Source organism: Diabrotica undecimpunctata, chromosome 8, assembly GCF_040954645.1.
Source record: "Diabrotica undecimpunctata isolate CICGRU chromosome 8, icDiaUnde3, whole genome shotgun sequence".
Classification (NCBI taxonomy): Eukaryota; Metazoa; Arthropoda; class Insecta; order Coleoptera; family Chrysomelidae; genus Diabrotica; species Diabrotica undecimpunctata.
The window spans coordinates 103,003,651-103,021,385 of NC_092810.1; the positions used below are offsets into that span (position 1 = coordinate 103,003,651).

At 31.9% G+C, this 17,735-nt stretch overlaps 1 protein-coding gene across 1 annotated transcript; it reads right to left on the bottom strand.

Moving 5' to 3' along the window:
* Positions 1 to 10,553: 10,553 nt before the first annotated feature.
* LOC140449034 (uncharacterized) lies at positions 10,554 to 11,081 on the bottom strand. Its single transcript, XM_072542174.1, has one exon. It carries the CDS (start codon positions 11,079 to 11,081, stop codon positions 10,554 to 10,556), a length of 528 nt encoding a protein of 175 aa, XP_072398275.1.
* Positions 11,082 to 17,735: the final 6,654 nt, after the last annotated feature.

Sequence of the window (17,735 nt, forward strand, 5' to 3'; positions counted from 1 at the left end):
TTTTTTAGACCAAGAAACATGATTTTTTCTTACACCTCTACGGTCTTCTATTAGCCTTTAAGGATCAGTTTTAATATTCTATATTAATTTATTTTATTTCACTATATATCCCAGATAAGACATTTTTCGATGTTTATTAGTCTTTAGCAATTCTCTATCTTTGTTACCTTAGTAATTCCTCATTAGTATTTCCTATTGTTTAAAGTATCTTCAGCATCCGTCTATGAATTTACATTTCCAATGCTTAAATTCTCTTTATACTAGATACTTTTAGTGTCCACACTTCTGCTCCTCACAAATGTACATACGAAATATAGCACTTAACCATTCTTTGTTTTAGTTCTAAACTAAGATGATTATTTCAAAGAAATGTCTTTATTTTCATTAAAGTAGTTTGAGTAATTACTATTGTTCATTTTATTATTATATCTAGATCCAGTTGGTCCATTATGACAGTTCCCAAATCTGTAATTTAGTATACATTTTCAGCTTGGACTCCATTTAATTGAAGCTCTCCATCTGGATGTGTGTTACTCCTAAAAACTAAAAATTTGGTTGCGTTTGAGTTTATTTTAATGCCCATTTCCTTTTTTATTTCGTAAATACAATCAAGCAGAATTTGGAGACCTTCAATATTTTCTGTATCGTCAGCGTATTTAATATATCATTAAATAGTTCCCCGTTGATTTTGATTCCATATGGCTCTCTCTTAAGTGCTTTTTTAAATTCCTGGTCCGAGTAAACATTGAAAATTCTTCTAATAAACTGAAACAAAGTCGAACAAATGGACAAATATGCATATCTGGCAACAATTTCAACTCCACAAATAATTACATTTAGGAGATCAAAATCAGATTAGAAAAGGCTAAAGCCAATTTCAACAAAATGAGAAGAGTGCTATGTACAAGAGATTTAAAATTGAAACTAAGAGTTAGGTTGGCGAGATGCTATGTTTTTTCGACTTTGTTTTATGTAATGGAATTTTAAACCTTGAATGCGACATCATTGAAAAAACTAGAATCATTCGAGCTGTAAGTGTAGAGAAGAATTTTAAAAATATCGTAGACAGAATACGTCACAAACAAAGAGGTTCTGAGAAGGATGAATAAAGAAATAGAAATTTTAAATACAATTAAAACAAGAAAATTGGAATATCTCGGACATATTACACTTGGAAAAAAATACACCTTGCTCCAACTGATTATACAAGGAAAGATCCAAGGAAAGAGAAGCACAGGGAGGCGTAGAATGTCATGGCTGCGCAACCTAAGAGAGTGGTACGGATGTACATCAAATAAACTTTTCAGATCAGCCGTCTCAAAAGTCCGGATAACTATGATAATTGCCGACCTCAGCCACGAAGATGGCACTTGAAGAAGAAGGAGACAAAATGCAAATTTGTCTGACTCCTCATTGTATCGAAGTTTCGTCGGTGTAACTGTCTCCAATTTTTGCGATAGCAGTTTAATTTCATTGCAGATTTTTAATGACACGAATATTTTTGTCAACTATTCCTATAAATTAATGCAGTATCTGCATTAATTTTACATGCTGTACCTTATCGAATGCCTTTTCGAAGTCAACGAAGCATGATAATACACATTTTCTTTGACTACGGAGTCAAATTTAATTTAGCAAGTCTTTAATTAAAGTTCTCTTCAACTTTGCAGAACAATCGTTCATAAAAACATGATTCACTGCAGCAATTTAAAAAGTAAATTTCGTGCAAAAATTCATTTTTTTTTATTTAAACAATCATCCCGTTATGTAGATCATATACTTTATTAAGAATATCTTTAATTTTTACCTAAACTTTAATATAAAGTTTATTCTAACTTGTACCGAATTACATTTAGATTTTATTTTATTTGATCAGGCCAATCAGTCTGATCGGTTGTCAGGGAAACTGGACGTGTGTTGTTATTGCATATAGCTGATCAATTATATATTTTTCTCATTCTTTATTTTAAACTTTTGTATATCGATTACTTATTTGTATATTATAAAATAGATTAGTAAGTTTTTATTTCTAATTAATTAAATCAATAATTAACATTTACTTAATTAGCAAAGTTTAAAATTTATAGCCATCATTCCAGGTGTCTTGTCTTTGAAACTTTATAAATTCTAAAACTTGGTAACGCTGTTTAAAATTTATTTGGGCGTTAATTATTTAGTAAGCAAACGTTTATAATTAAATCCCTGCCGTTGGTTAGAGAAAGATAAATAATTACTTCTTAATACTGGCGTTTGAGTAGCGGGAGGCATTCCTAAGACACTTCAGTAAAACATAAAAATTTCTTTTTGCAGCTTTTCGCGAAGGTAAGGTATTCCCGTAATAAGTTGACGAAAAATTAAATACTTCATTGTCATTTTTATATTGCGTAAATTCTAATAAATCTTTCATCGTCATTTAAATTCTAGAGTTTATTATTATTTAAAACTTGTTGTTTTTTCTTCTTTCTTCCTTCTAATTGTATAGACATATTTCTCTTCTATAGTCATATCATCGTCTTGACAGAGGGTCAACAGAGATAAGACAAGCTGCCAGAGAAGTTAAAAACAAAATTCTGGATGAAAAGTGTAAAGAAATCGGGATATTAGAACGATTCATTAAACTTCCAGAAAAAAATCGACGAAGCAGCAGGCCTATATACATAAAAAAGCTGGGAATTTAACAGAATTAAGATGACTATACCGGACTACCTATTCTCAAAACGAAAGTAAAAAGACTTAACTTGATCTTCACTAATACATACCAAAGAGGAAAAATCCCCATGCAGTTTGAGAGATTAATTTTCAGAACAATACCTTAAAAAAACCCAATACTAAAAATTTCCCAACTATCTCATAATAAGGCTTACAAGCAATGTCCAAAACTTTTTTTAAAAATTATACAAAAACACATTAAAAACACACAATTCAGCTTCACGGTTGCATGCGAGTCTCGTTCTTGGGTAAGTTGAGGTGGGATTGCGGAGAAGTGGCTGATAATATTTATTATCATCTAGAAGTTGTTGGCTCAGGTTTAACTACTGCTCTCTCATCATTAGTACTGTTGCATTGCCTTTGTCGCTGGTTAATACCATCAGGTCAGGGTGTTCTTTAAGGAATGTGGACGTTTGCCTATAGACATCATCTATATCCGAGCTGGCTTAGGGAGGTTTATGTGAAAAGTTGGTGAGAATATTATTAGCAGATGATCTTAATTCGAGGAGTTCATTGGCTTCCGAATGTGAAAGTATGTTTTCTATGTCAGCTTCGAAATTGCATACGCAATAATCGTTAAGCGAGGGTTGTAATTCGAACTTAGGTCCGAGAGATAGAAGTTTTAATATATTTCTAGGGATTTGGATGTTTGTGAGATTTTTAATCCATTTATCGTGAAATGGTAGACGACTGAAAGGAGTGGACCCTAGATCATTTAATTTTGTTTGGAGGTAAGATAAAGAATTGTTTAGAAAGAACGTATATTTTTTGAGAAGAGAAGTTTCATATTGATCCAAAATATTGGAAGGTAGGAGAGGTTCAAGTTGGATGAATATATTTGACATTTGTCGATGAATGAATGCTATATTGGAATGTACCGAGGAAATGTGGAAGTTCAATAATCGTGCTCTTACCTGTGTGTTGATGGCATCCGCTCTTCTTTTTAATTTGTTAGATAGTGTTCCCATGGTGGACTGCATGAGGTGGTCGGTGCGATCATTTAAGAACCTTGGGTATCTCTTCGTCTTTCTGCATTAAATCAGGAAGGTCTTTTTTGCTTCAGTTCTCGCCAGTTTTTCATTAAGTTTGCTCCATCTCTTGAGTAGTAAGGTACAGTTTACGCCTTATTTTCGTTTGATGGTCACGAAAAAACCTTCTGTATAAGTAGACATTGTAAAGACTACGACCGTCAATTTATATTTCTAAAGTATTCAACTAGCGAATTCAGAGGTTTAATCGGTCATTCAGGTTGGCAAATAAAAAAGAACTCAACTACTTCATAAGTTTATCGAAGACGTTTCGCTTTATATTTCTAAAGCTTCATCAGTTCTCTAAAATATAACAGATGACATAGAGTTTATAAGAAATACAGATGTTTATAGTTCATAACTTACAACCCAATATGTAGTGCGATTTTTAGCATATTATCGATGTTATTATATATCTGCTGTAGACTTTACTCATTATTTAAAACTAACTTAACACAAAAAAAACAAAACAAAAAACACACAAACTCTGCAGAAAATAATGTTCATATTCGTAGATACGAAGATTTATAGGCTGCAGTCAGAAGGTTGGCCGAGATGTTAGAGAAACACTCTTTTGACTGTTTGTCAAGCTTTCGGAATTGTTTTATTCCTTTTTCAAGATATAGTCGTTGAGATTATTTATAATAAACTTTAAAACTCAACATTAACAACACAAATATAAAATTTAATAATGGATAATACAATCATAAAGTTCTTAAAATTTTTAAAGGTCTATCCTGACCAAAACTTTAAGAACGTATTATCCATTATTATATTTTATATTTGTGTTGTTAATGTTGAGTGTCAAAGTTTTATTAAGTTGCACTGACAAATTGTGATATTTTGTAAACATTTACACATTTTTATCTATATTACAGTGTCTTGAAAATGGAATAAAACAATTCCGAAAGCTTGACAAAAAGTCAAAAGAGTGTTTCTCTAACATCTCGGTCAACCTTCTGACTGCAGCCCTAATAAACTGGTGGTTTTGTATATATATATTTCCCTGTAAAAATATTACGGGTAAATAAAAGTTTTAGTGTATTTAAGTAGTTTTAACAAATAAAATTACCAGTATAACACAGTGACCTATTTTGTTTGAGCCATTTTTGAGTCGAAAAAGGATCACACGTTGTAAAAAGTGCTTTGTTCGGTAATGAACCTTTTCCGCTGGTGTAATTTTATTAACTGCTTCAGTGTCCAATTACTGGACAGATCGTTTGCAAAAGAAGTAACAAAGTGTTTCGGGAATTGTATCCGGACTGTTTTTTATTAAGCAATAACGTATCTTCGCTCTAATTAATAGACTGCATAATCTTAATAATTTAAAGTTGATTACTGGACTTCGGATATTTAAATCTCGTGTTTTGTTTAAAACCCGGAAGTAATTTCGTGTCAATTTCTTCGAAGGTTATATTTAAAACAGTGCTTCCCAAAAATTAAAGTACTGAAGGTATTTTACTCAAATTAGAACATACCAACGATTTGGAAAGTACTTTTTAATTTTACTGCATGAAAAATCATTTGTATAATTTGCATTATAAGTAAAATAGAAATCTTGACGAACATTTGATTTCGATAAATATTTTGGAGTCGGATTTTGAAGAATTTTCGAGTTCATCCATGGACATAAAAGTAGACATCACAAGTCAAAATGTAGTGCTAACCCATGAATAATTTTAAGACCTTTGGTCGGGACTATCGTTTATTGATTGTAAATGCTTTTTTAAGTGCGGTAAAAATTTATAAAGATTTTGCATTAATGTTTAAAGAAAACGCGTTTCAATGAATCGCAATGCTTTTTGATGATTTTGCTGATAAATGGTAGGTATCAAGGCGTTAAAGATACTATTTCTACATTGCATAAACTTGATAATCATTTATAATAATTACGTTTGGTCCTAAAAAACCCGCATACCGGCATATCGCGTTTATTGCGAAATATTTGCTGAGAAACAAAATACCAAAATAACCGTTAATATTTTCGTTTCTAAAGTAGAACTATAATTGTACAATTAGAAGCAGATAGTCTCACGGAATCAGTTCAATTGGATATGGTGTACAGATTATTACACAAAAGTATTATAAGAAAGATTTTTCGAGAATTAGTCGCAACATTTATTGATTTGCTTATAGAATCACGGAAAGTTGACGATGTCTTTCAGCAACCTAGTTTTAAGGAGGAGACAGCCTCCCGCAATCGTGAATCCTATTAGAAACGGTCGCATTGTGTTGTTATTGTCGTGTTACCGGTTATTCTAAGGAAGATTGTCGCAAATTACTTGCTCAATAATCTGAAGATCAAGCTGCGCCTACAATTTCTAAAGTAATTACAGGTTTCTCGCCTACGATTAGTACTACCGTCGAAACCACAACTTTAAAATCACCACATAATAGCTTGAGCAACCCTTAACCTTTTTATTTTTGTGATTAACCAGGTTTCATTAGAGCAACCTGTCCGGGGTGTAGCCATACAAAAACATCTTCGTTAGATTTCCCTTCCGTATATACATTTACTTCACCTGAACCTAGGCCAGCTTTACGAATTAATACATTAACGAGTGTTGACACTGTTCGTCGTTTTTCCTAACGCACCTAATAAAACTTTTCTTGGTATTGATTCCTTAACGAATACCAAAATAGCTTTACATTTGTATAGTAAGGAATGATGAAATGGAGTTAGACTAGATTTTCTAGAACGACTTTTTAGAAAGTAGAAAATAGTACCTTTAGAATGGTGAAAGAGTCTACAGCATATGCAGGGCTTTGTATTATTTACTGAAAATAGCGCACCAATTGCACTGTCACCATATTGAATAGCATCTGCAAAGAAGAGGGTGCTTAAAACCGAGTTAGATACACTTCCGGAATAAGGCATCACTGAAGAATGTGAAATTACGTCGGTCGCGTCGGTTGTATTAGTGCCAAAAAACGATGGTGGAACGAGACTTTGCGTAGATTATCAAACTCTGTTACTTCTGTTTACACTCTGTAACTACTAGTGACTCTAATCGGTTACCGCGTATGAATGATTTGTTACACACCGCTAAGCGAATATTTTGTATGTCTACCATAGACTGAAGATCGGGGTATCATAAAGTTAATGTTGTGGAAGCTGACCATGATAAAACTACATTTGTGACACCGTTCGGGACTTATCGGTACTTACGAATATCATTGGGACTTAAGAGAGCTCCAAGGACGTTTCACAGACCCATGGACCGTTTTTGCCGACGTTTTAGTAATTTAGTGATTTTAAGTTATCTAGATGATCTTATTGTACTGTCCATCTCTTTGATCAACATTTGAACTATGTTGAGTTAGTGTTCGATAGACTAGATCAGTTTAATCTTTAGGAAAATCGCAAAAAGTGCACGTTTGATCGCAAAAAAATTGAAATACTTATACTACTTACTATTACAAACTTCTGTGTATGTTGTATCGCTGGTAAGTTACGAGCTTTGTAGAGAGAAAACTCCTGCTACCCTTGGAGTTTTCTACGCATCCGCTATTATGAACGCTAACCACAATGATGTTAAAGCTCCAATGCCTGTAGTACCCAGGCAAAGACGAGGGCGCTCCAGAAAGAAACCTACATGTTCTGCTAGCCCCTCCTCTAACGAGTTTTATACCAGGGAGGAAACTCTAACAAACTGTACGGTGACGCCTGTTGGGTATTGGAGTGATCTAATAGTCAAACCTGCAAGTTGCATAATGTTAATTATGTTTACGTTAATATGTTTATGTTGCATATTTCGAGATAGAGATTATCCCGGCATGCGAAGCGTGGGATTTTTGAATGTCATGTCTAAGATTCGATAACAAACAAAACCATAAAGAAAGAGTTGAGTTAGATAAACTAGCCCATATCAGAGCTTTTTTAGATAGGTTTATGGAAAATTTCAAAGCTTTATATTCTCCCTCTGAATTTTTGACAATTGACGAGAAGCTTGAATTGTTCAGAGGAACATGTGCTTTCAGGGAATATATGCCAAATAAGCCATCGAAATATGGAATCAAGGTACATGCATTAGTTGACGCACGTACGAGCTGCCTACTCAATATAGAGGTGTATGTAAGACAACAGCCGGAAGGTCCATTCCGAGTTAGCAATTCCCCGAAAGACATTGTAGAAATATTGGTTGCTCCCGTATCTGGGACCAAACGCAATATAACGTTTGATAACTGGTACGCTAGTCTTGATCTCTTCGTGAAGTTGCGTGAGACTCATAATTTAACTGCAGTAGGTACTATCAGGAAAAATAAGCCTGATTTGCCCATAGAACTTCTGCAGGAAAAAGGAAGAGAACCTTTTTCTAGTATATTTGGATTTAAGAACAGATACATTATTTTTTCGTATGTACCAAAGAAAAGAAAAGTTGCTTTTTTTTATATCTTCTCTCCACCATAATAAAACAGTAACAGATACTCATAATAAGCTGCCTGAAATTATTTCCTTTTATAATTTGACCAAAGGCGAAGTTAATGCAACAGTCGTCGCTGGCCTTTGACATTTTTTTTTACTCTAATAAACACTGCAAGAATAAATAGTCAGATCACTCACAGAAAAAAAACGATAATCCTAACATTGCTAGAAGGCTTTTCCTCAAGAAACTGGGTTTCCAATTGATCGAAGAACATCAAATAGAAAAAATAAGAAACCGTAGATTATCTAGAGAGTTGAGAAGTAGTATCCAAAATATTTTAGGTGAAAATTCCAAGCCGCCTGTTTTTCAAGAGGAAACCTTATCAGCAGCGACGATGTTTAAAATGTCCCAAAATAGACAGGAAAACTAGATACGTGTGTAATGCATGTGAAGTTTTTTGTGTTTAGAACACTGTGTGACATACTGCGAAAATTGCTCGAACTTTAAGAACTGATAACTAAATAATTAACTTGTAGAATTTGATTCTGTTTTTTTCTTTGATAATCAAGATACTCCTTCTATTGTAGTTTCTTGTTTGTACACTATTAATTTCGACAGAAATATATTGATACTCCGGTCATAATATACATTTTTTTCTCGAAAAAAAAAACTGTTATTTCATATAATTGGCTGTATGTTCAATAGTAAACTATTATTAGCAAATTTTCTTGTGGAATTTATTACCGTAATGTATCCTGAAGCTATAGTATTACAGATTATTACAAAAATCTACGAGATATCATTATCATCAACGTGTATGCGTCCACTGCTTGACATAGGTCTCCCTCCGCTCTTTCCATCTGTCTCTCTCTTGTGCGACTTGCATCCAGCTATTGCTAATACAATTTAGGTCATTAGTCCATCTAATTCGTGGGCGTCCTCTGCTCCGTATTGCTTCTTGCCTTGGTCTCCACTCTAAAATACGTTTTGTCCATCATATGTTATCTGATAATCTGGCGACGTGTCCTGCCCAATTCCATTTTAACGACGCGATTTTTTCGATAGCGTCTGTTGTTTTTGTTCTATGACGTATTTCTTCGTTTGGGATTCGGTCTCTCAGAAAGACACCCAACATCTGGCGCCCCATACCCAACTGAGTCACGCGTATCTTAACTACCTTTTTTGTGAATGTTAATGTTTTCGCTCCATAAGTGAGTCCAGGTAACGCACACTGGTCAAAAATTTTTCTTTTGAGGCATGTGGGTAGATCCTATTAAAATACATAGTTTAATTTACCAAACGCTGCCCAGGCTAATCCTAAGCGACGCGAGAGCTCACATGTCTGGTTATCTCTGACCAACCGAATTTCATGTCCTAGGTACTTCTATGATGTAGTTTGCACAATATCCCTTCCATCAACAGCAATATTTCAATTTAGTGCCAGATTAGTCAGTCATTCCTAGTCATTCCAGATATTCCTACGAGATATAGGAATGAGTATAGTTTCAACTCAGAGTTTTTAACATCCGACGTGTCAAACAGCGTTATAAAATTTCACCTGTCAGACGCCGCGTTAATATAAACAGTATGAAATAGTTAGTTTTAAACAGTTTTCTATTAGCCATTAATAAAGACACGTCTTTTGTTCATCTTTATAATTTTTCTGTAAAAACCTAAAAGCCTGAGAACAACTAAGTGTATGCTAAATGTTTTATTTAAAATTATTTACAGTATGGTTAGAAATCTTACTTACAATTTAGAAACATTTTGTATAAAAAGCTGGTTTTGATGTAATGTTTTAAAAATATAAAGTTATATTCAAAAAAAAAGGGTACAAGTATTAGAAAGAGAAGTTAACGTCATCCTATTTGTGTAAAACCGGCTGGGATTTTTGGAGGTTATCAAATGTCACAGGTTATTAAAAATATAAATCATTGGCGTTGAGCAATAATTAGACGAAACCATTTGTTCAACAATTATATAAAGAATAATTTTAATGACTGTTACAAATAGAATTTAGTATTTGGTGATAGAACCGTCTGCTTCTATAACTTTATTTAGTCTATTTGGCATACTTTAAATTATATTAGATATCATATTTGGATCAAGATCTTCCCAGCACTCTAAGATTGTATCCCATAATTGATCTGAATTTTGTGGCATACAATTTCTTTTATATATTTTTTTAACAATTATGCCCCAAATGTTTTCAATTGGATTTATATCTGGACTGTGCGCAGGCCATGGCAATACTTCCAGGTTTTGCGTTTGAAACCAATTCCTTACGGCATGGGCAGTGTGGACTGAACAATTATTTTGTTGATATATAAAAGTATTATTAGGATAAAATTGCTCAATAGAAGGGAGCATTACGTGTTTTAAAACGTTAATGTAATTGTCGGCAGTAAATCTTCCCTCTAATCGCCAACAAACACCAGGTCTATGTATACTAATCCAACCCCATACATTTACAGAAAAAACGTAAAGATTTATTATGAGAGTGAATATATCGTTCTTCAAACGTAGTATTGGCTGAACGATAAACACGGATTTGACCGTTATAGGTCGACTGAAAAGTCTTTTCATCAGTAAAAATGACGTTGTTCCAAAATTGTGGGTTGCGGTAAATATAGTTTAGTGCAAATATTACTCTTGCTTGCCGATGTTCAACAGTTACTAATGGTTTTTTAGCAGCTGGTCGGTTTTTTAATTCAGATTCATTGATCCTTCTGCTTACAGTAGGTTGGGCACCAGAAAATCCCGTATGAATCCTTGAATCCTTCGACGTCGCAAATGGATTATCTCTTAAGAATTGAACTAAAGCAGCATCTTGTTGAGGAGTGGATACTTTGGAACGCCCTGAACCAACTTTTCTTTTTAATGATTGTTGTTGGACCCATCGTTGCTTTCTGAAGATTGTTTTCAAATTTCTATTATAGAAATTTGCTAGCGCACGAATTGACCATCCTTCTTCCATTTTCGTAATTATTTGAGCCTTTTCAATCTCACTTAAATGACGAGGGCATATTAATTTTTTATTGTACGTAACGTTAAACTTTCTATCAAATTAAACGTCTTTGACGTCTAGAGTTGCATTTTTGATCACTTATGACATTTGATAACCTCCAAAAATCCCAGCCGGTTTTACATAAATAGGATGACGTTAACTTCTCTTTCTAATACTTGTACCCTTTTTTTTAATATAACTGTACTACTTATTTTCTGTGATAATACATTTTTACGAATTTGTGGTTATAAATAGTTGATTAATCAGTGTTAATAATTAAAACTCCTGTCTCTATCAAAAATTTTAGAAAAAGAAAATTATCTCAAAAAATATAAATAAAAGAGTTCTATTTTATTGGAAAATAAATATTAAACCAATTTTTTATGTAAAAATTAAATAGAAATATTTGTCTAAAATACATTTATATTGTAAGTATTACTCTTATACAAACACCGATTTGTTCAAACATTGTTTTAGCGCCTGGTTTCATTGCACATTTAGAAGAAATATGCAAGATTTCTTTCTACCGTGGCGCAACACTTCAACTATTTTGTTTGTTTTCCATCCTAAATATTCGCATTATACCCGTGAGGTCGGATTTTAAAGCTGTTATTCTCAGCTTAAAAGTTAAGGTTATTTAGACTAAGGACTTAAGAGGATTTCAAGGGTCAAGCTAAATGAGTTATATTGGGTTAAAAGAAACGCAAAAATGAAAGGTGTATCCATTATTAAAAACTTTTACAATATAAAAGGATTTTCGTTGGGATCCTAATACCAACCGTCGAAAAATAAAATTTGTTAATTTTTCAGTGTCGCATATTTTATAAAAAGCGGTATTTTTTATAAAAAAATATCAACACCAGCTATATAAGTGCTATAAAATATAAAACTAAATTCATCTTTGATTTTTTAATATACTTTAAGTCATGATATTATGATTAAGAAGATAAGATATTGCGCATAAGTCGTGACGTAATTGGAGACTTGCACGTTCGTAATGTCAGTTTTCTGTATGTGTCAATAAATAATCTTTAATAAATAGTTTGGAGATATCCTTTTGTGTACGATTATTGTAATTCTTAAACCTTTATTTAGAATGCATAAAAATCCCATTTAACTTTAACAAGAATTCAAATTCTACTCTCCCATGACGGCATGCGCAAACACGACCGATTTTGTGCCACGGGAAGATCCTATTAGTATCTTGTTAGTCATAGTATCATGCTTTCATGCTATCATGCGGAATATTAAGTAAAAAAAATATTTTAATTTAGCAAGTTTTTTAATATTTTAATATTAATTTAAACTATAATACGAATTGCTAATATATATTCAACAATTTCATTTCCGAATAGTATTATATCCGTGTTTTAATTTATTTAAACAAATGTTCGTAAATTACGGCTTGCGGTCGTTTTTCAGGGAATAAAAAATGTGTTTTCCAGGACAGATTCCTTTTCGAAGGTATCTCATTAGGAAAATAAACTATCCGACTACTGTTGCCTGTTGTAACAGTAAATCTCTGGGAATCGGGATAAAAGGGGGTGTGACTAACTGACGGTCTCCCCTAGGGTCTATGTTTGCAAGCATTGCTCTACAAAAACACAAAGATTTTTCTCTTAGGGAGAACTCCAATAATGCGGTTTTAACAATCATTGACCCACAGACCTATTTTAGAAAATAGAAAATTTTTCAAATAGTAGAATGTAGTGGTGTATATGTTTTCTTTGTTTAGATAGGTAAAATATAGTTTTCGTTTTTATTCAGAATTACTTTACACTATATTTTTGACATTTCATTTTTATTTTTGTTTTAGGTAAGTGCCTGACCATCAACAATTAGAATATGTCGGTAAGTGTATTGTTTTGACTTTTTTAAAATTGTCTATACTCTAAGACCTTAAATATGTTTTGTTTATACAGTTTTGTTTGTATATACAAGGTGGTCCTTAAGTAATTGTAAAAACAAAACCTTAGATTCTGTACTTTAAAATATTACGATTTAAGCCAATTTGCTTTAATAAAATGTTGATATTAAGAAAAATACAGGGTGTTACACTGGAAATTTAAAATTTTATTTTTCGCTATAACTTTTTTACGTTTGTAAATATTTTTAGACAAAAATTTACAATTAAATGCTTTTAAGCAGGATAAATTTTAATTTAATACTTACTTTACTGTAACTAATAGAGGGCGCCATATATGAAACATGTGTGGCATAAATTTGCGCTTCTTTTTTACTCTTTAAGTTAGCTCTATTTGTATTAAAAAATATTAAAGATACATTATTTTTACAAAGAAAAAGTGTACTTGTTAGTAACCTGAAAATTTAACCGTTTTTGAGATAAATTCATTTTATAAGTCAGCTGCACAATAATTCTTAGTTTTATATTTGTGTGGTAAAGTACTGGATACCTGTAGATAAGAATAATTTATAGTTTATTCTTATTAAAACAACTCAAAGATGATAATGTAACATCACACAATGCTTTGTTATGGGTGCTAAATGTCTTATTGGAGAAAAGATATTTCATCTTCTTCTTTAGGTGCCGTATTCAGACGTTGGCCGTCATCATGTTTACAATTTCCCTTTGCTATTGCTTCTTAAGTTTCTATAATGGCGTTGTATTACTTTCTCTATATTTTAAAATGCTAAAATCCTAAAATATGTGGTCTCTGCAAGATGGTACACCACCACATTCTAGAATAGAAGGCAGTAACAACATACTTAAATACAACTTTTCTGAACGTTGGATTTGTCGTGGTAGTCATATTCCTTGGCAATGTGGTGAGATATTGATATAATCATTTAATTCATAAAAAATTCGAAAAGAATACTTATTGTTTATTACGTAAATTGTTAACCCATTTTTATTAGGACAAGTAGAAACTAGAGCACAGGTATTGAATGACACATATGTGTCCTGTTTCATAATACTTTTGCTACAAATCTAACCTGAAAGACTCAGCATGTTATCAAAAACAACATCATTGTTCTAACAACCGATATTGTTATAAATTTAGTAAACACACAGGCAATTTAGTTCAGCATAATATTAGTTCGTTAGTAAATCATAATAGTCCATTTGTTTGAGATGTAATTATAGTTACTCGTAAGCTGTAACGTAATCATATAAATAAGTAATGTCATCGATAGGTTATTCCGTGTATATATAAGTAACCAATGAACGAGATACATCACAGTTTAATACATTATTTAACTTCTACGACAAATAAGATGTAGTTCCATAATATACCATAAGATTTGGATATGTATCCAAAATAATATATTCATCCATTATAATGGCAAGTAATGTAGTGCCTATAAGTTTTATGTTTGTTTTGTCCTATTAATTGTATTCTGTTTGTCCCTAATTGTGTTTTAATTTATTATTTTAACATTTGACATCACAATTCTCTGCCTAGCAAAAATTAAATGCTTTAATCAATAATTGATAATTACAAGTCTATATAACTGTCCTCTTTCTTTATAAAATTTTTAATAAGTTAACACATTATATTTCAAAATATATCTCCTTAATAAATATAAATAACTTAAATAATTTAAATAATATAAAACATCACATTTTCTTTCAACAAACAATAACATATACCTTACTCCAATATCATCTGTTAACATCCCTCCCCCCAAGAAACTTCTTCCTAAGTTGTTAGACAGTTACAACATTGACCGAAGACCACTTATTATCAGTAATACGGGATAGTTTGAACTATGAATCACCAATCACTATATAAAAACTCTTGTACCGGAATGTAAGTAGTATTTTGTTTATTTCAAATTTTTTACAACTCAACAGATTTTTTTCTCTTACCAATTTGTGGGTTGTTACTCTGTCTGCTAAAGCAATTTATGCATATTAATAAACACAGACATGTAATATTGGCATAATTAATAAAACCTTTTTTTGATCTATAACTTTTTTAATCTATATCCTTATAACACAGCACCCTAATATGGGCTTTTTATAATTTTAGCATTTAATTTACTTTTTACCACTGACCTGATGATGCTTTGCAAATTTTAGAAAGCGAAACCGGTCGTCTTAGTTAGTAAAATTAAACTGATTGTGAGTAAGTCTAAGTTATTTCTTTTTTACCTCTTTTAAAATGGACTCACACAAACAACACATTCATGATTTAAATTTCCATTTTAACATACTGTATCTTTCTTAATATTAACATTTTATTAAAGCAAATAGGCTTAAATTGTAATATTTTAAAGTGCAAAATATACGGTTTCTGTTTGTACAATTACTTAAGGACCACCCTGTATATATATATATATATATATATATATATATATATATATATATATATATATATATATATATATATATATATATATATATATATATATTTCAAACAAGAGAAGGTTAATGCGAGTTAATAGCAAAATAAGTAGGTTAGTAGGTATATTCCTTTCCTCAGGTAGCTTAGCTCCCTCCGTGGATGTCTTAGTTGTTGCTCTGGAATCCTCAGAGTCTTCCAACATTGTTGTCACAAATTGGTCGCATTGCTCATATAGTTATCCTTTACCAAGTTAACATGCTCCTTTTCCAACTTGGCTACATTGTACTGAATACGACCAATAGTCAGAAATACGTAAATAAGGTTGCCTTCCATCTTTTACACATAATTTATTATATTTTTTTTCCCTTTGTTGCGAGCTATGCCGATACTTACTAACTCTATTTTGCTATCAACTTGTGTTAACGTTTTCTTGTTCTAAGTTTCAAGCTTTCGAAGATGTTTATTTTCATCATCAGGAAAAACTGAAATAAAGTGCTACTTTTAGTAAATCATCCTCGAAAAATATGTTAAAATGTGTAAAGGTTTTTTTAACTTACGTTATTGAGATTTGTCTTTCGTGGATGTTCTACTAACAGGTGACAATTTTACGCACCACTCATTTATTAAGTCAAATATTAAAAAACACATGTTATAAAAAAATTAGATTGACAAATTATTTTATAAATTGAGACATAAGAAAAAGACAATTAAAAACAGTTTAAAAGTGTGCCAGCCAACTGTGATTTGTGAGGTTAAGAGTAAATGTCATTTCTGGACATTGTAAATGACACCACTTCTTCTTTTATTTTTTCTTTCTCTTATGAAGTACTAATACTAATAGAGTACATATTAAAATTTGGCAGAAAGTTGTTTGACGTTAAAAAACCAAAATTGTATACTAAATACTTTAAGATAAAATGAAAGTTGGAACATTACAATGAATCAGTTATTGAGACATTATTGGAATAGAGAATGGTGATCAAAATATAATAGGTAGGAGTAAATATACATATACTAAATTACAGTTGTTACATGGAATTTGATAGACAACGTTGGAACAATCCTTAATGTCATTCTTATCTTTAACCTTGGAAATTATAGATCTTGAAGTTAATGAGATTTTAAAGGCTATTTTTAAGTTGGTGATATCTTTAAACAATCTTTCCAGTCTGGGTGTTATGTATTTAACATATTTTGAAGAAGTATATGAGCAATTGGCATTCAGTTCTCTGCTTGTGACAGTAATTTGCAACTCATTATTTTGGCATACTATGTTCAGGGTCAAACTGAATAATATCTTGGTGACTAGGTGTTTTGGGTACGACTAGTCGATAAAAAGGTTATAAAGGATTCTCAGGTTCTTCTGATGGAAAGAAGAATCACTGATAGCTGTAATTCTAGCCTCCATTTGCTTCAGCAAATTGATTTTTATTGAATGACGATGATATGACCAATAGTTAAGAAAACGTCCAGAACTATAAGGTTTTCTATGCCAGTCGATTATCAGGGAGTTGTTATGGGTTCTGGTGAACCAGGTATCAAGAGAGGGGACTGAGCATTGATCATCCTCATGTTCGATTGTCAACTGTAGTAGATGGTTATAACTGTTAAATACGTGTAGAATTTCTGTGGAACCATTACTTGGATGGTACTGTGATGAGTTTACGGCGGCTCTAAATAAATAGCGGTGGTCTCTTGATACCATTCTAGGAGATTTCAGAGCCAGGATGTTCTTCGTCAGCCTGGTCCACTCTATCCGGCGATCCCCTGTATTATGAGGTGTAGAAGGTTGTACCTCTCTGGATGTCTCATAACATGACCGAAATATTGTAACTTTTGAATTTTTATCGTTTTTGTTATGTCTGTGCTCTTTTTCATTCGATGTAAAACTACTTCTTGTTCATCGAGATAAAAAATTTGCACATGGTTCACCCTACAAACAATATGCAGCATAATAAATTAAAAGTGAAAAAAATAGTTTAATTTTTGAACTATACAGATTAAAAAATACAACAAGTTCAGTTTTATGTAAGTGTCCAATATCAAATCTTCAGAATTCATATCCGAAATTGGACAGTATAATTTTATCACCCAGTAGACTGAATGAATCTATTTGTTATTAAATACACACACGTAGTTAATTAGGTTACATACACATTTGGTCAATTATAAATAATAATTTGGACATCAGTAAAAAGTACTGACAAAGTTAAACAATTTACATAAATTAAATACACATATCACGCTAGGTACGCGAAAAATATTGACCCAAATAGAATTTATATAAAACTAATATCTCTTGACTAGAGAAGCA

Coding starts and splice junctions, on each gene's coding strand:
- LOC140449034 (XM_072542174.1), bottom strand. CDS start 11,081: ATGGAAGAAGGATGGTCAATTCGTGCGCTAGCAAATTTCTATAATAGA.